A 14,795-nucleotide genomic window follows, 5' to 3' on the forward strand; every position below is an offset into this window, starting at 1 on the left:
CGCTAATCCTAGCGAAGCTGACCCAACAGAGAAGATTTTTAGTGAGCAGATTTTCAAACGGAATTAAACTATAGAGACAGCTTCTGGATGAACTTCCATTCATAATTGTAAAAAAAATGAGGTTCAAAAAGCCACACATTTGTTATTCTTGCAAAAAAAAAACCATTTGGCGAACAGTGAATTGGTTCCACTTTGACAGCTCAAAATTGAGGCCGTTTTGCGAACCACTATTCAGCACCCAGCTTTCTAGTACTCAATTTTGAGTGACATTCCGTTTGTTAAAACTCGAACAAATTTCGATCCACCTTCAACAAGCGTGTACAGTTTTGTTTACATTTTTCGCGCGTTCATGCATGCAGTTTGGTGTTGGAATCTGAAAAAGTGCATTACTCATCCGAGTGTTTCTTTTGCGCGGAATAAAGTGGACTTATTTCTGTAGTTTTTTAATAATTTAAAATGTTGATTCTAAGTTTTTTCGTTGGTGTCGTTTTGTTGGCAAGTCCAACCTTGGCCAAGAAGCCTCACCCGCATCCGATGTAAGTCGTGGACATTGTCAAACTGATTTGTAAACAAACAATGCATCCGGGAATTTATATTGTGATTTTTGACTGTTTGTCAAAATAGCCAAATCTGCATCGACTTTGCATAAATATTTCAACTAGATCTTTGGTTGATTCAAACGAAACATTTGCTGTTTCTTCCGCAGTCCCCCGCAGGGCAACTGCAACCAGATCGAACAATTTGCCGGCCAGTTTGAGAGGTTCTTCAAACAGGTTCCGCTGTACGTGTATCCGGCGTTCACGATCTGCTCGAACGATAACATCACGCAGCACTACAAGGAAGCGATGACCATTTGGGCGAACGCCACGGCGGACCACATCTGCCAGGTGATGAACTTCGAGCGCCGCAGCAAGTCCAACCCGGCCGTGATGATGCACGACCAGCTGGTGTCGTTCTGGACGACGGCCAACTGCCAGGACTGTCTGGACCGGCGCAACCAGACGGTGGAGTTTTTCACGGAGTTTGCCGGGTTGGACGGGTGTATCAAGCAGGAGTCGGATCAGGCGCTGTCTCCGTGCGGACCGTGCGCGGACACTTACCAGAAGGTCCAGGGCATGTACGAGGCGTTGGCCAAGGGGCATAAAGAGACGCTGTGCTTCGATGTTGAGGACCGGATGAACCAGACGCGACATCGGTGGAGCGCGGAGTTCAACTGCTGCAAGAACAAGCAGCACTCGAAGACGAGCTTCATCGGGACGGCGTCGGCGTTCTGCAGCGTGCCGTTGGTGTTTTACGCGATCATGTTCTTTGTGACGCGGAGGAAGGAACGAGTTGAGGAGCTGGTGGCCGGGGTGACGAGGGATGCGGAACCGCAGGCGGGAACGAGTCTTTAAATTCTTTAAATTCTTTAAATTCTTTAAATTGTTTAAATTCTTTAAATTGTTTAAATTCTTTAAATTCTTTAAATTCTTTAAATTCTTTAAATTCTTTAAATTCTTTAAATTCTTTCTATTCTTTAAATTCTTTAAATTCTTTAAATTCTTTAAATTCTTATTTTTTTTATCATATTTTTTGAAGCCTAGGAATTCCTTGACTTTCCTCTATCTTTCACTAACTCTTTTAAAGTTCATAAAGTCGTTAAATTCCGAAAAAAAATTAATTGTAAAATTACAATTTCTCAAGACCATAAAAAATCTCAATACTCTTGATTGTTTTAAATCTGAATTTTGAAGAAAAAATTTAAAATTATTAAAATTTATAAAAAAATTCAAATAAAAAAAACTTTTCTAATTTTTATTGTTTCAATAATTCTTATTTTTTAAATCGCTCCAATCTTCAAAACTCAAACAATCCTTGAAAATCCTTTCATTTTTTTTAAGTTTTTGTGAATTCTTAAAATAATTTAAAAGAAATTTAATAGGTAAAAACATCTTTGAAATTATTCAATACTTTGATTTTTTTTCAACTCTCTCTCACTCAATAACTGTAAAAGTTCTCAATATTTTTAAAATTCAGAAAAAATAAATTTATTTTTTATGCTGTTGCAAATATTTTTCAAAGCTTTTGTCAGTTTTTTTTTTTCTGGGTGGGATGAATAGAGAGAATGCGTAAAGTGAATTTCCAATGATTCCACTTTGTTTACATCTACTAAGCAGCAGGCTGTTCAAGCACAAGCATGACTATTGTCTTACTGGTGAATGAGCTGTTTTATAATCAGTTTTATTTTGTCTAGTTTTTGAAATTTTTTCTGGAAAATTGTGTGTGTTTTCAAGTTTCGATCGGTTAGAAGAGGGTTTTCTTTTTTTACTGATGATGAAGAACTGCGGCGAGTGTGTCATTCTGCGATGTCACAGATAAATTCCTCGGGCTGATTTTGAAATCCAGCAGCTCTTCAAGGTCCAGCAAAAAAACATCGCTGATCCTAGCGAAGCTGACCCAACAGAGAAGATTTTTAGTGAGCAGATTTTCAAACGGAATTAAACTATAGAGACAGCTTTTGGATGAACTTCCATTCATAATTGTAAAAAAAATGAGGTTCAAAAAGCCACACATTTGTTATTCTTGCAAAAAAAAAACCATTTGGCGAACAGTAAATTGGTTCCACTTTGACAGCTCAAAATTGAGGCCGTTTTGCGAACCACTATTCAGCACCCAGCTTTCTAGTACTCAATTTTGAGTGACATTCCGTTTGTTAGAACTCGAACAAATTTCGATCCACCTTCAACAAGCGTGTACAGTTTTGTTTACATTATTCGCGCGTTCATGCATTCAGTTTGGTGTTGGAATCTGAAAAAGTGCATTACTCATCCGAGTTTTGTTTTTTTTTTGGGTGCGGAATAAAGTGGACTAATTTCTGTAATTTTTTAAGCATTTAAAATGTTGATTCTAAGTCTTTTCGTTGGTGTCGTTTTGTTGGCAAGTCCAACCTTGGCCAAGAAGCCTCACCCGCATCCGATGTAAGTCGTGGGCATTGTCAAACTGATTTGTAAACAAACAATGCATCCGGGAATTTATATTGTGATTTTTGACTGTTTGTCAAAATAGCCAAATCTGCATCGACTTTGCATAAATATTTCAACTAGATCTTTGGTTGATTCAAACGAAACATTTGCTGTTTCTTCCGCAGTCCCCCGCAGGGCAACTGCAACCAGATCGAACAATTTGCCGGCCAGTTTGAGAAGTTCTTCAAACAGGTTCCGCTGTACGTGTATCCGGCGTTCACGATCTGCTCGAACGATACCATCACGCAGCACTACACGGAAGCGATGACTATTTGGGAGAACGCCACGACGGACCACATCTGCCAGGTGATGAACTTTGAGCGCCGCAGCAAGTCCAACCCGGCCGTGATGATGCACGACCAGCTGGTGTCGTTCTGGACCACGGCCAACTGCCAGGACTGCCTGGACCGGCGCAACCAGACGGTGGAGTTTTTCACGGAGTTTGCCGGGTTGGACGGGTGTATCAAGCAGGCGTCGGATCAGGCGCTGTCTCCGTGCGGACCGTGTGCGGACACTTACCAGAAGGTCCAGGGCATGTACGAGGCGTTGGCGAAGGGGCACAAGGACACGCTGTGCTTCGATGTTGAGGACCGGATGAACCAGACGCGGCACCGGTGGAGCGCGGAGTTCAACTGCTGCAAGAACAAGCAGCACTCGAAGACGAGCTTCATCGGGGCGGCGTCGGCGTTCTGCAGCGTGCCGTTGGTGTTTTACGCGATCATGTTCTTTGTGACGCGGAGGAAGGAGCGAGTTGAGGAGCTGGTGGCGGGGGTGACGAGGGATGCGGAACCGCAGGCGGGATCGAGTCGGGAGGGGATGAACGGGATGGTGGTGGGAGGAGGCGCGGAGGAAGATGACAGCGATGACGAACCGATTGGGAGGAAGGAGATTGATGGGGAGGAGGAGTTTCAGGCGGAGCGGAAGCTGAACAATCTGGACGTGATCAGGGAGAACGATGAGCCTAAGGAGGGCCAGCTGTTGGACATTGTGAGCAATATGTCCGGGTCGACGGTGGATGTGAACCTGGATCATAGCGGGATGAAAGGAGTGAGCGATGATGAGGACGACGTGAGCATTTTGGGCGCGATGAAGGCCAACGTAGTCGCGGAGAGGAATCTGCTGGACTGATCTGGAAGCTGTGCCTAAGAGTAATCAGAGAATGCAATTACAAATTGCTTCAAAAATAAACATTAATTGGATCTTATTTGAATATTTATTAATCGGTTGTGAAACTCCTTTTGTCTCTTCCAGGTTCTCTTCGAAAACAAGTTGGAGCATCTCGGGGTCAGTTTGACCTGCCGTGGTAAATAGCCTGGAAATTAAGATAATGAAAACATGGTTTTTGCTAGTACTGGGATGGGTCAGATCGTTCTCAATCGCAAATTTAGACTTCAAAGATACCATGACCTCTGGTAGGCTGCACATGATGAACGTGATCTGTCATTTTAAAGTGTTGTTATGTTTTGTTGATTCTTTCGTTGTTCGTGAATGGATTCAGTCGTTCGTTTGGTAGTTCTAGCAAAGAACCTTGATTTATATCGTTTGTTTCCTGTCCGTGAACGTCTGGTTCATGTGGTGTCCGTTTAAAGATGGGTTGCGGCCGGGTCCATCAGTTTTCTCGTGCAAAAAGACACATTTAAAAAAGAAAATCAGTGCGGGTATCTTTATTTTGGATGACTTTTTGGTTTAATACAGTTTAGAACTCTAAATTTCGAGAATTGCCATTTATTCTCGATCCTAGCCCATCAACTACCCGCAACCAATTCAGCACCGCTTCCCGAACCAGAACCAGCTGGCACATCTCGACTGGAATCATCCAACAACGGCTCCCTGCTCCTCTCCCTAGCCTCCTTCGCCCGCATTACCCCGTACATCACCACGTAGAAAACCACCGGAAGGCTACAAAACACCGAAGCAATCACGACGAACGTCGTCGTCGAGTGCTGCCTGTTCCGGCAGCAGTTGAACTCCGCACTCCACCTGTGCCGCGTCTGGTTCATCCGATCCTCAACATCGACACAAATCGTATCTTTATGCCCCCTAACCAACTCCTCGTACTGACCCTGGATCGAGCCGTAACTCTCCGCGCACGGATCACACGGCGAAAGCAGGTGCTTCGTCAGACACTTGTCCAGCTCGTCAAAGTGCGCCAAAAACTCCCGCGTCTCATTCGCCCGATCCAGACAGTCCTGGCAGTTTGCGGTACTCCACAGCGACACCAGCTGGTCGTGCATCATGTCGATCAGGTTAACCTGGCTGCGCTTAAAGTTCATCCGAGCGCACACGGGATCGCTGGCGGCCTGCTCGTACAGCGCCATCGCCGCCTGGTACTCCTTCGCGAACTGGACATTGGTGCAGAGCGTGTAGATCGGGTAGACGTGGTACGGGATCAGCGCGACGATCTTCTCGAACTGACCTTCGAACTTGAACACTGCGTCGCAGTTGTAGGGGGGTCTTAAAAGTTGTACAAAATTAGTTATTTAGGACCTATGTAGAGTTTAAGCTACCTTACAGATCATCGGCGGCCACAAACGGAACCAGAAACGCAGCATAGAGAACGGAAATTTTCCAGGCCAATCGTATCATTCTGGACAGGAAACGAGATATCAACTCATGCCCTTTGTGGCGTTTGTACTACATTGAGCAAGTGACTGTAGTAACGACATGCTAGTATAGGGTGTGATTCACTTAGTTCAGCTGTAATCTGTACGGTCAGTGCAGTTTGCCACCAGATAAGGCTCTTTGTTACGAAACGAGTTGGCGAAGAGGACTGGGAGGAGATCAATAATAACACAGTGAGGCTGGCTGTCAGTTGCGATAAGACAGATGTCATGATTTGTTTTGATGAGGGGTATTCGTTTTTGCTTTGTATTAACACGGAAAGGAGGTCTATGAAATAAACTAGTTGGCTTAAAGAGAAAGAATCCTGATGGTAGGTTGAAATCAGCAAGAAATTTTAAGCTAACATTTCTCGATAATAAGATTACGACTTACCATCGACAAAATTCGATCTACCATCGACAAATTACGACTTACCAGCGAGAAATTACGATCGCAATTTTACTGTTGAGAAATCTCGATCGTTATTTGTAATACTATTTTTTGAATATTTTTTATTTTAACGGAATATTTAAAAAATCAAAGCTCAAAAATTTCAAATATTTCAAAATTTTCAATTTTTTTTTTAAATTTAAAAAAAAAGTATCAATGACGAAAGATTTGAGGGCTTTTGTTAATTTGATTTGGTTAACCGCGGAGGATTTTCTTGAAATAATTCAAACTGTCAAAAATCCACCAAAGCATCTACCGGTGGATACTTTTCTACCACAGATTCTTGTGCGATCAATGTGATTTTTGACAGTTCGAATTATTTCAAGAAAATCCACCGCGGTTCACCAAATCAAATTAACAAGAGCCCTCTGCTATACTTAGGGCGTAATTATCAGGCTAGATACGGGTGTTTAAGAGGTCGTTTAAGAAACATTAGCAGAAGAAACATAACACTATCCGAAGTCCCTTACAAACCTTCGGATAATCGAAACTTCGGATAATCGAGTCTAGACTGTAGCTGCAACATAACCATAAGAAGGGTTGAGAGTGGAATTATTGGTCCAACATAAAAAACTTACGTGGTGATTATTGCATTCGATCGTAATATTACGATCGTAATTTGACGACTCACGATCGAGATTTCTCAATAGTGAGATTACGACACGATTACGACTTACCATCGACAAATCTCGATCTACCATCGACAAATTACGACTTACCATCGAGAAATTACGATCGTAATTTTACTGTTGAGAAATCTCGATCGTGGATCGAGAAATTGCGATCGTAATTTGTAATACCATTTTATGAATATTTTTTTTTTATTTCAACGGAATATTTAAAAAAAATCCAAAATTTCAAAAAATTCAAAAAATTCAAAATTTTTAAAATTTTAACATTTTTAAAAATTTCAAAAACAAATTCAAAAAATTCTTTGCGAAATTTTTGATTATTTTGAAATTTTTTAAATTTTTATGTAGGTATGTTTTTGAAATTTTTGTGAAATTTTTGGAATATTTGAATTTTTCAAATTCAATTTCTGAAATCTTTGAAATTTTTGAATTTTTTTTTGAATTTTTTTAAAAATTTTAAAATTTTTGAAAGTTTTAAAATTTTTGATTTTTTTTCAAATTTTTGAAATTTTTGAAACTTCATAAATTTTTGAAGCTGTTTAATTTTTTATTAAATATAATAATTTTTAATTTTTTTTTGAAACTTTTTAAAAAAATCAAATTTTTGAATACTTGAATTTAAAAAAAACACGTATCGAGATTTTCTTGATCGTTAGTCGTAATTTGTCAATGGTAGATCGAGAAATTACGATCGAATGATCTCAATCTACTATCGAAAAATTACGCTTACCATCGAGAAATTACGATCGTAATATTACGATCGAGAAATCTCGATCGTGAGTCGAGAAATAACGATCGAAATATTACGATCTAATGCAATAATCACCACGTTAATTTCTAGTTTTTTTGTTGAATTTTTGAAGTTTTTGCAAAAACATACTGCATTTTTTCTCAATATTTAATTTTTTTACATCTTGATATAAATTTTCAAAATATGGGAAAACGCATTTTACTCTATTCTATAAAATATATATATTTAAAAAAAATGATGTCAAACAAGAAACCAAAAAAGAATAATTATCGAAGAATTTCAAAATTATTATTTTTTTTATTTTTTTAAACAAACGATAGTTGGTTAGAAAATACAATTATTTATTTTAAAATGGGAGTTAAAAATAACATTTTATTTGGATTTTTTTCAAAAGAGTTAAAAATGCATTAGAATGTAAAATATAAGATTATTCTTTTTTGAATTTTATGTTATTTTAGTATTTTCAAACATCTGAATTTTGATTTTTTTTTAACTTTTAAATTTTTATCGAAATTTGTCAAATTTTTGAAATTTTTAATTTTAAGAAATTTTTGATTTTTTTTTTAAATTTTTTTTTGTAAATTTGAAACTTTTGAAATTTTTAAAATTTGGGAAATTTTTTTAAATTTTTAAATTTTTTGACATTTTGGTAATTTTTGTATTTTTTGTAATTTTTGTAATTTTTGAAATTTTTAAAAAATTAAAATTTTTGAAATTTTTAAATTTGTTTAAATCTTTAAAATTTTTAAATTTTTTAAAATTTTTGAAATTTTTGAAATCTTTAAAATTTCTGAAATTTTTGAAATTTTTGAAATTTTTAGAATCTTTGAATTTTTTGATATTTTTGATATATTTAAAATATTTTAAACTTTTGAAATTTTTAAAATTTTTGATTTTTTTTTAATTTTTATTTTTTTTTAAATTTTTGAAATTTTTGAATTTTTTTAAATAAGGCTTTCTAGGCCCAGTGTAAAAAATATAATTTAACTCAAAAATGACGAACTCCTCGTCACAGTGTCCTGATCTCGGTCCTGATGCAAACAATAATCGAGCTGTAGCTGTCACAGCCCTGCGAAGTATGTTGGCTGACATATCGAGCAGTCAGTCAAAAAAAACCAGCTAGAAGTCGCCTGACAAAAAACTTTTGCTAGAAAGAGATAGGAAACCTGATGCAAACAAACGTCCAGCTGTCATGTAAACATACTTTGAATGTGTTGGTAAATTTCTGACTAGAAAGCCTTATTTTTGAAATTTTTAAAATTTTTAAAAAATTTTAAATTTTTAAAATCTTTAAAATCTTTAAAATGTTTAAAATCTTTAAAATTTTTGAATTTTTTAAAATTTTTAAAATTTTTAAAATTTTTGAAATTTTTAAAATTTTTGAAATTTTTGAAATTTTTGAAATTTTTTAATTTTTTTAAATATTTGTAATTTTTAAATAATTTAAAATTTTTGAAATTTTTTAAATTTTTGATTTTTTTGAAGTTGTTGTTATTTTTGAATTTTTTTTTTTTTGATTTTTTTTGAAATTTCTGAAAATCATGAATTAAAAAAAAGTTTCGAAAACGAGCTTCGAACCCATATCGAGATTTTCTCGATCGTCGGTCGTCGATGGTAGATCGAGAAATTACGATCGAATGGTCCCAATCTACTATTGACAAATTACGACTTACCATCGACAAATTACGATCGATATATTACGATCGAGAAATCTCTATTGCGAGTCGAGAAATTACGATCGAATGCAATAATCACCACGACAGATTTATTTTTATTTTCTCAAATTCATTTTCTCATACTAATTTGTATGGACAGCTCAGAAAAGATCATCGAATATTTAGCTACAATTTCAGTGTAGACAACCGACTCGTTATACATTTAAAAATAAAATCAAATAAGTTTTACGATCTTATTTACGATTATTTTCCCATTTTTTTCAAAGTTATGATTCTTTCCAAAAAAAATTAATGACAACACTACCGAAAGAATTCTGACTTCCGACTGAGAATTTTGTGAAAATATCGAGCCGAAATTTTTAGTGGTTGTGCCATTTTTTGTCATCTAAACAGACCTAACCATGTTTAAAAAAGAGATTTTTCATTAATAAATAGTTATTAGGCTTTTTTTTTATTTTCGGTGTGAAAAATTGGGTTAATTTTTTTAGAGTGTAACAATTTTTAAGAACATTATAATGACTCTTCTTTCCCCTTGAACGTGTACGTTTTTGACAGTTCTAGGGGTAAACATTTTCGCTTCCTCCTGACGACGGGCGCCCAAGTTTTCTTTTCTCCAAACAAGTTTCCAGCCCGAACCCCGGAACCTGCCCGCATGGTCGACCTCGCCCCGGGGACGCGATGGAACCGATGCAGCTGGAGCAACTCGAAGTGAAGCCCCAAATCGTGTCGTCCGTTCCAAGTGGTGGTGGCGTTGACAGCAGCAACCCATCTTCAGTGACAGGTGCCGGCGCCGCGTCCAACGCCTGCTCTGACCTGCAGCAGGAGACAAAAAAGCAAGAGCAGAAGCAGAAGGTGGCGGAAATCGAAATTTTGCCGGTCATTTACGAAATTATCAGAAGGTGAGGAGGAGAGAGGGCTGTCAGTTTGTTGCTCTTTGTTTTGGTTTTGACTGATAAGAGGTTTTGTGAGTAGAAATCACATTTTTTACTTGAATTTGTCAAGTTTGTTTCTCCCCAAATAAAAAATGTGTTATTTGTAAACAAGTCATTGAACCAAAACTTTGTCAACAAAGACTTGAACTGAATTTCGTGCAAGTTCTTTTTTATATAATCTCTTACTGGAAAACAAAGAAGTTTCCTTTTAAAAATTCTTTATCTCAGTTGATTTTTCAAAATTAAAACGCAAAAGCTTACATAAACACTTTCCCCCACCAGCGTCGAGAAAGATCCGGTCGACAACGCCGCCAAGCAGAAGGAAAGCGCCGACTGCAGCCAGAAGGTTCTCGAGCTGCAAAAAACTTTGGAAGCCGCCCGGGCCACAATCCGTCAACTGCCGGGAATCGAGTTCAGCAAGGAGGAACAGCTGCGTCGTCTCGAGAGTCTGCGCAAGCAACTCGCCCTCAAACAGCAGCTCATCAAGAAGTACAAGAACGTGCAGTTCTAAACATGGTTCTCCGCGTGCTGATGCGCTACCTCGCCAACAACGAGCAGCTGATCCAGCGCCTCGCGGACAGCTATCCGATGCGGCGGGCAGCCCAGCTGCTCGTGAGTGCGTACTACCGGGGCAGGACGATGGCGCAGGAGCAGAAGTTTATCGAGATGACGCCCGAGCGGTTCAAGCGGATGATGGAGACGTTCCGGCAGGACGTCAAGAAGGAGCTCGAACAGGCCAAGGAGGATTTGAAGCGTCGCGAGGGACGGAAGTAAGCGTGTGGAGGTTGACGGCTTAGATTTAATTACTCACGGAACGATTGAACGATAGAATATTCTCTAAAGGTTTAGACGAGTAGTTTTGATTCGTAGTGTCATCACATCCAACACATTCTAATCTGGTTCAGTCTTTTTCAGGATCCTTGGAAGCAGTTGGTCACGCCGTAACCGGCTTCCCTTTCGCTCATTTAATATATCAACAGGGTCAGTTTGACCCGCCGTGGTAAATAGCCTGGAAATTTCTTTGAACAGTGAAGTTCGCGCAGTTCTTCCACCCTAAACTTTATTTCAAAAATCAACCAAGGAACTACTCATCATCCTCAAACTTCCACAACTTGACGTCGCCGTCGTCGCTGGTCGTCACCAGCAGCCCGGCCACCGTCGGACTCCACTCGACCGTGTTCGCGTCCTGCGAGTGGGCGTGCTTCGAGGCGACCATCTCAAAGGTCGGCTCGTTCGCCGGCGATCCCGCCACCTCTCGGAAGATCCGCACCATATCGTCCCCGCAAGCCGTCGCAATCAGCCCCGTCTTCTTGCACCAGCTGATGTCGTACACGGCCCGGCTGTGGAACCCAGACAGCGTACAAACGCACTTCCAAACCGGCGTCTTCCCGTCCGGACAGGCCACCCCAAACTCGTTCCCCGGTTTGTACTCCTGCCAAATGCGCACCGTCTGGTCGTCGCTGCACGACGCCAACCGACTCCCGCTCGCATCAAACGCAATACTCCAAACCGTCGAGTCGTGCGAGGCCAGCGTATCAAAACTGCTCCAATCACTATCGGCCAGATCCTCCCGATACAACTGGATCGTATTGTCATAACTGGCCGACGCCAGCACGTCCTCATTCGGATGCCACTCGACCTTCTTGACGTCCTGTGAGTGCGTGTTCAACACCGCCGCGCACTCGTACTCGTCCTCCTGGGCCACCTCCCAAATCCACACCGACTTGTCCCGGCTGCAGGTCGCCAGCAGCGCCCCCGACTTGCTCCACGACACGCTCTTCACCTCGTTCTCGTGGCCCTCCAGCGTTGCGTTGCACTCAAACTCCCCGGACCTCCGGTCCCAAATGGCAACCGTAGCGTCAAAGCTAGCCGACGCCAAAAACCTTCCACAAGGCGACCACGCCACGTCCCGGATCGTCCGCGTGTGCCCATCCGAAAGGACCGTCTTCGGAACCCACCGTCCCGTGCCGTCGTCGGCCCAAATGCGGATCGTTTTGTCCTCGCCGCAGGTAGCTAGCACCGGGTCGCGTGGGTGCCATCCGGCACCCCAGACGCGGCCCCGGTGGCCGGACAGGCACTGGAGCAGGGTCAGTTTGCCCATTTGTGGAATGGATTTATGAAAAATGTATGTTTCGGGATCAAAATTTCACAACACACGAAGCGAATGTTTTGATGTTTTTCCTCACGCGATCGTGCAGAGTGATTAATGACGTTAATTGACAGGTCAAATGACAACTGAGGGCTGTCATGTGATGGGATTCGTTATTGCGATGTTTTTTTATAGGCGAGGGGTGCGACAATCGTAATTACACTGATAAACATTCCATTTTTCTAGTTTTTTTTTATTTGAAATTTTTATTATTGAATTCAAGTTAAAAACCGACGACGAATTCAGAGCATTCTTTACACGAATTGGAAAAAATATTCAAAAATCAACCTCAACACGAATCGAATAAAAAATTCATGATTTCTGTAATTGGCTCTTGAAATGAAGCAGCAATTTCTAAAGATTTCTAAAATTAAGAAAATTCAAAACATTTAAAAATATTAAAGCTTTTGAAAGTTTTAAACTATTGAAAATTTTTAAAATTAAAGATATTTTCAAATTTTTGAAATATTTGATTTTTTTTTATATATTTCAAAAATTTCTACAGTTCTAAAAATTTAAAAAAAATGCAAACTTTCAAAAAATTCAAACATTTCAACAAATAAAAAAAAATAAAAATATTAAAAGATTTCAAACATTTCAAAAAATTAAAAATAAAATCAAACAAAAAAAATAAAATATTGAAAAAAAAAAAACATTTTTTTAAATATAAAGAATTTTGAAAATTTTAAAAGCTTCAATAATTTAAAAAAATATTAAAACAAAAAATTCAAATGTTGTCTTTTTTCTACCAATGTACATAAAAATTACAAATAGCATGAGCATCGCAATTTTGGTTAAAATTTATTAATATTTTAAAAATTATGATTTTTGTAATTGAGTCCTGAAATTCGCTTTCTAGGCCCAGTGAAAAAAATGTAAATTAACTCAAAAATGACGAACTCCTCATCACAGTGTCCTGATGCAAACAATGATCGAGCTGTAGCTGTCACAGCCCTGCGAAGTATGTTGGCTGACATATCGGGCAGTCAGTCAAAAAAACCAGCTAGAAGTCGCCTGACAAAAAACTTTTGCTAGAAAGAGATAGGAATCCTGATGCAAACAAACGTCCAGCTGTCATGTAAACATACTTTGAATGTGTTGGTAAATTTCTGACTAGAAAGCCTTATTCCTAAAGAATTCTAAAATTAAAAAAAAATCATAATTTTTAAAAAGTTAAACATTTTTGAAATATTTTGATTTTTTTTAATTTTTGAAATATTTGAATTTCAATTTTTTTTATATATTTCAAAAAAATCAAAAATTTCTGCAATTACAAATATTTAAAAAAACGAGATTTAAAAAAAATAGAAAAAAAACAAAAATTTTAAACATTTAAAAAAATTTTTTTTTTATATTAAGGCCGATGCAAATATTTAAAAAAGTTTTTGTCCCTCGGCCCTGGCCGAGGTCAAGAGGGGCAAAAAAAAAATAACAAGCGAGATAACAAGCCATAGTCTTCACATTTAAATGAAAAAAGTGTTTTAAAATGCATTTTACACTAGTTCAGTTGTTTTGCAATCATTAGTTTTCAAAAAATCTAAGATCTGACAAAAACAAAAATTCTATCGAAAAAAAAGATTTTCATCGAAAATTTTCAAAAAATCTTAAGATTTTTTAATAAACCCAAACATGCTAAAAATGATTTTAAACGCAGAAGAATGTATTTTAATTTGATTTCAGCTGGTTGCACTTGAATTTTCATTGAAATTTTGAAGTTTATTGTAAAAATATTTTTTTTGCCCCCTGATTTTTCGGGCCAATTTTGAAGGGGGGGGGATGACAAAAACTTTTAAAAATATTTGTACCAGCCTAAATAATTTCAAAAAAAAAACTTCCAAAAATTTCAAAAACTTCAATAACCTTTAAAAAAATAAAAATTGAAAAAAATAAAATTTCAAGAACAAAAATAATTGATCCATCGAAAAAAATGTTGTATTTTTTACCAATGTACATAAAAAATTACATAGAGCTTTAGGACCATTTTAAAAAACCATCGCAATTTTGGTTAAAATTTATTCATAATATAAAACGAGTTATATTTAAAAAAATATGATTTTTGTAATTGAGTCCTGAAATTCAGCAGCAAACTAAAAAACAATTGAAAGTTTAAATTTTTTATTTTTTTTTTTGTTTTTGAAATATTTTAATTTCAAAAATTTTATTCATTTTTGAAAATTAAAAAATTTTTACAATTCCAAACATTTACAAAAAAAATAAAAAATAGATTTAAAAAAAAACAAAAAATAAATAAAAAATTTTAAACATTACAAAAAATATAAAAAAATAAACATTTTAAAAAAACTTAACAAAATTTAAAAATCAAAAAAAATTAAAATTTTAAAAAAATTCAACTTTTTAAAAAATAGTCCGGGTACTTAACCGAATGGTTAAGCGATCTGCCTTTCAAGCAGACGATCAGGGATCGAACCCGCCCGGTCACCTCGTCACCGAATTTTCGGTGGCAACCAGAACCCCCTGCTCCCTCTGGGAGCAACAGATACACTCGGTAATTAATTACCACACACAAACACATGCCGCTCCCTCCACTACAACAACTAGCGGTGGGTGAGTGGGGAATGGACGGGAAGATGACCAACCAACC

General features: G+C 37.7%; 6 protein-coding genes across 6 annotated transcripts; 4 read left to right on the forward strand and 2 right to left on the reverse strand.

Annotated features, from left to right (window-relative positions):
• The first annotated feature begins 349 nt into the window (after positions 1-349).
• On the forward strand, positions 350-1,647 carry LOC120416256 (osteopetrosis-associated transmembrane protein 1-like). Its single transcript, XM_039577958.2, has 2 exons — positions 350-536; positions 707-1,647. The coding sequence occupies exons 1-2, from the start codon at positions 457-459 to the stop codon at positions 1,392-1,394; spliced, it is 768 nt and encodes a 255-aa protein (XP_039433892.1). The 5' UTR covers positions 350-456; the 3' UTR covers positions 1,395-1,647.
• A 1,114-nt stretch (positions 1,648-2,761) lies between these two features.
• Positions 2,762-4,206, forward strand: LOC120416247 (uncharacterized). The gene is made up of 2 exons (XM_039577949.1): positions 2,762-2,957; positions 3,128-4,206. The coding sequence occupies exons 1-2, from the start codon at positions 2,878-2,880 to the stop codon at positions 4,128-4,130; spliced, it is 1,083 nt and encodes a 360-aa protein (XP_039433883.1). The 5' UTR covers positions 2,762-2,877; the 3' UTR covers positions 4,131-4,206.
• Positions 4,207-4,637: 431 nt separating this feature from the next.
• On the reverse strand, positions 4,638-5,781 carry LOC120416248 (osteopetrosis-associated transmembrane protein 1). The gene is made up of 2 exons (XM_039577950.2): positions 5,515-5,781; positions 4,638-5,456 (listed from the first exon to the last, which is right to left on the reverse strand). Exons 1-2 carry the CDS (start codon positions 5,586-5,588, stop codon positions 4,748-4,750), a joined length of 783 nt encoding a protein of 260 aa, XP_039433884.1. The 5' UTR covers positions 5,589-5,781; the 3' UTR covers positions 4,638-4,747.
• Positions 5,782-9,683: 3,902 nt separating this feature from the next.
• LOC120416240 (mediator of RNA polymerase II transcription subunit 9) lies at positions 9,684-10,555 on the forward strand. The gene is made up of 2 exons (XM_039577942.2): positions 9,684-10,011; positions 10,327-10,555. The coding sequence occupies exons 1-2, from the start codon at positions 9,791-9,793 to the stop codon at positions 10,553-10,555; spliced, it is 450 nt and encodes a 149-aa protein (XP_039433876.1). The 5' UTR covers positions 9,684-9,790.
• A 2-nt stretch (positions 10,556-10,557) lies between these two features.
• LOC120416241 (protein NCBP2AS2 homolog) lies at positions 10,558-10,892 on the forward strand. The gene has a single exon (XM_039577943.2). It carries the CDS (start codon positions 10,558-10,560, stop codon positions 10,816-10,818), a length of 261 nt encoding a protein of 86 aa, XP_039433877.1. The 3' UTR covers positions 10,819-10,892.
• A 194-nt stretch (positions 10,893-11,086) lies between these two features.
• On the reverse strand, positions 11,087-12,250 carry LOC120416239 (probable cytosolic iron-sulfur protein assembly protein Ciao1). Its single transcript, XM_039577941.2, has one exon. It carries the CDS (start codon positions 12,143-12,145, stop codon positions 11,129-11,131), a length of 1,017 nt encoding a protein of 338 aa, XP_039433875.1. The 5' UTR covers positions 12,146-12,250; the 3' UTR covers positions 11,087-11,128.
• Between the last annotated feature and the right edge of the window lie 2,545 nt (positions 12,251-14,795).

The sequence above is a fragment of the Culex pipiens genome, chromosome 1 (genome assembly GCF_016801865.2).
Source record: "Culex pipiens pallens isolate TS chromosome 1, TS_CPP_V2, whole genome shotgun sequence".
Classification (NCBI taxonomy): domain Eukaryota; kingdom Metazoa; phylum Arthropoda; class Insecta; order Diptera; family Culicidae; genus Culex; species Culex pipiens.

Excerpts from the sequence above, each read along its gene's own strand:
- LOC120416247 (XM_039577949.1), top strand. The coding sequence starts at position 2,878 with ATGTTGATTCTAAGTCTTTTCGTTGGTGTCGTTTTGTTGGCAAGTCCA. Across the intron at positions 2,958-3,127 it reads AAGCCTCACCCGCATCCGAT|TCCCCCGCAGGGCAACTGCA; the intron begins GTAAGTCGTGGG and ends TTTCTTCCGCAG.
- LOC120416248 (XM_039577950.2), bottom strand. The coding sequence starts at position 5,588 with ATGATACGATTGGCCTGGAAAATTTCCGTTCTCTATGCTGCGTTTCTG. Across the intron at positions 5,457-5,514 it reads TTTGTGGCCGCCGATGATCT|ACCCCCCTACAACTGCGACG; the intron begins GTAAGGTAGCTT and ends ACAACTTTTAAG.
- LOC120416241 (XM_039577943.2), top strand. The coding sequence starts at position 10,558 with ATGGTTCTCCGCGTGCTGATGCGCTACCTCGCCAACAACGAGCAGCTG.
- LOC120416256 (XM_039577958.2), top strand. The coding sequence starts at position 457 with ATGTTGATTCTAAGTTTTTTCGTTGGTGTCGTTTTGTTGGCAAGTCCA. Across the intron at positions 537-706 it reads AAGCCTCACCCGCATCCGAT|TCCCCCGCAGGGCAACTGCA; the intron begins GTAAGTCGTGGA and ends TTTCTTCCGCAG.
- LOC120416240 (XM_039577942.2), top strand. The coding sequence starts at position 9,791 with ATGGAACCGATGCAGCTGGAGCAACTCGAAGTGAAGCCCCAAATCGTG. Across the intron at positions 10,012-10,326 it reads ATTTACGAAATTATCAGAAG|CGTCGAGAAAGATCCGGTCG; the intron begins GTGAGGAGGAGA and ends TTCCCCCACCAG.
- LOC120416239 (XM_039577941.2), bottom strand. The coding sequence starts at position 12,145 with ATGGGCAAACTGACCCTGCTCCAGTGCCTGTCCGGCCACCGGGGCCGC.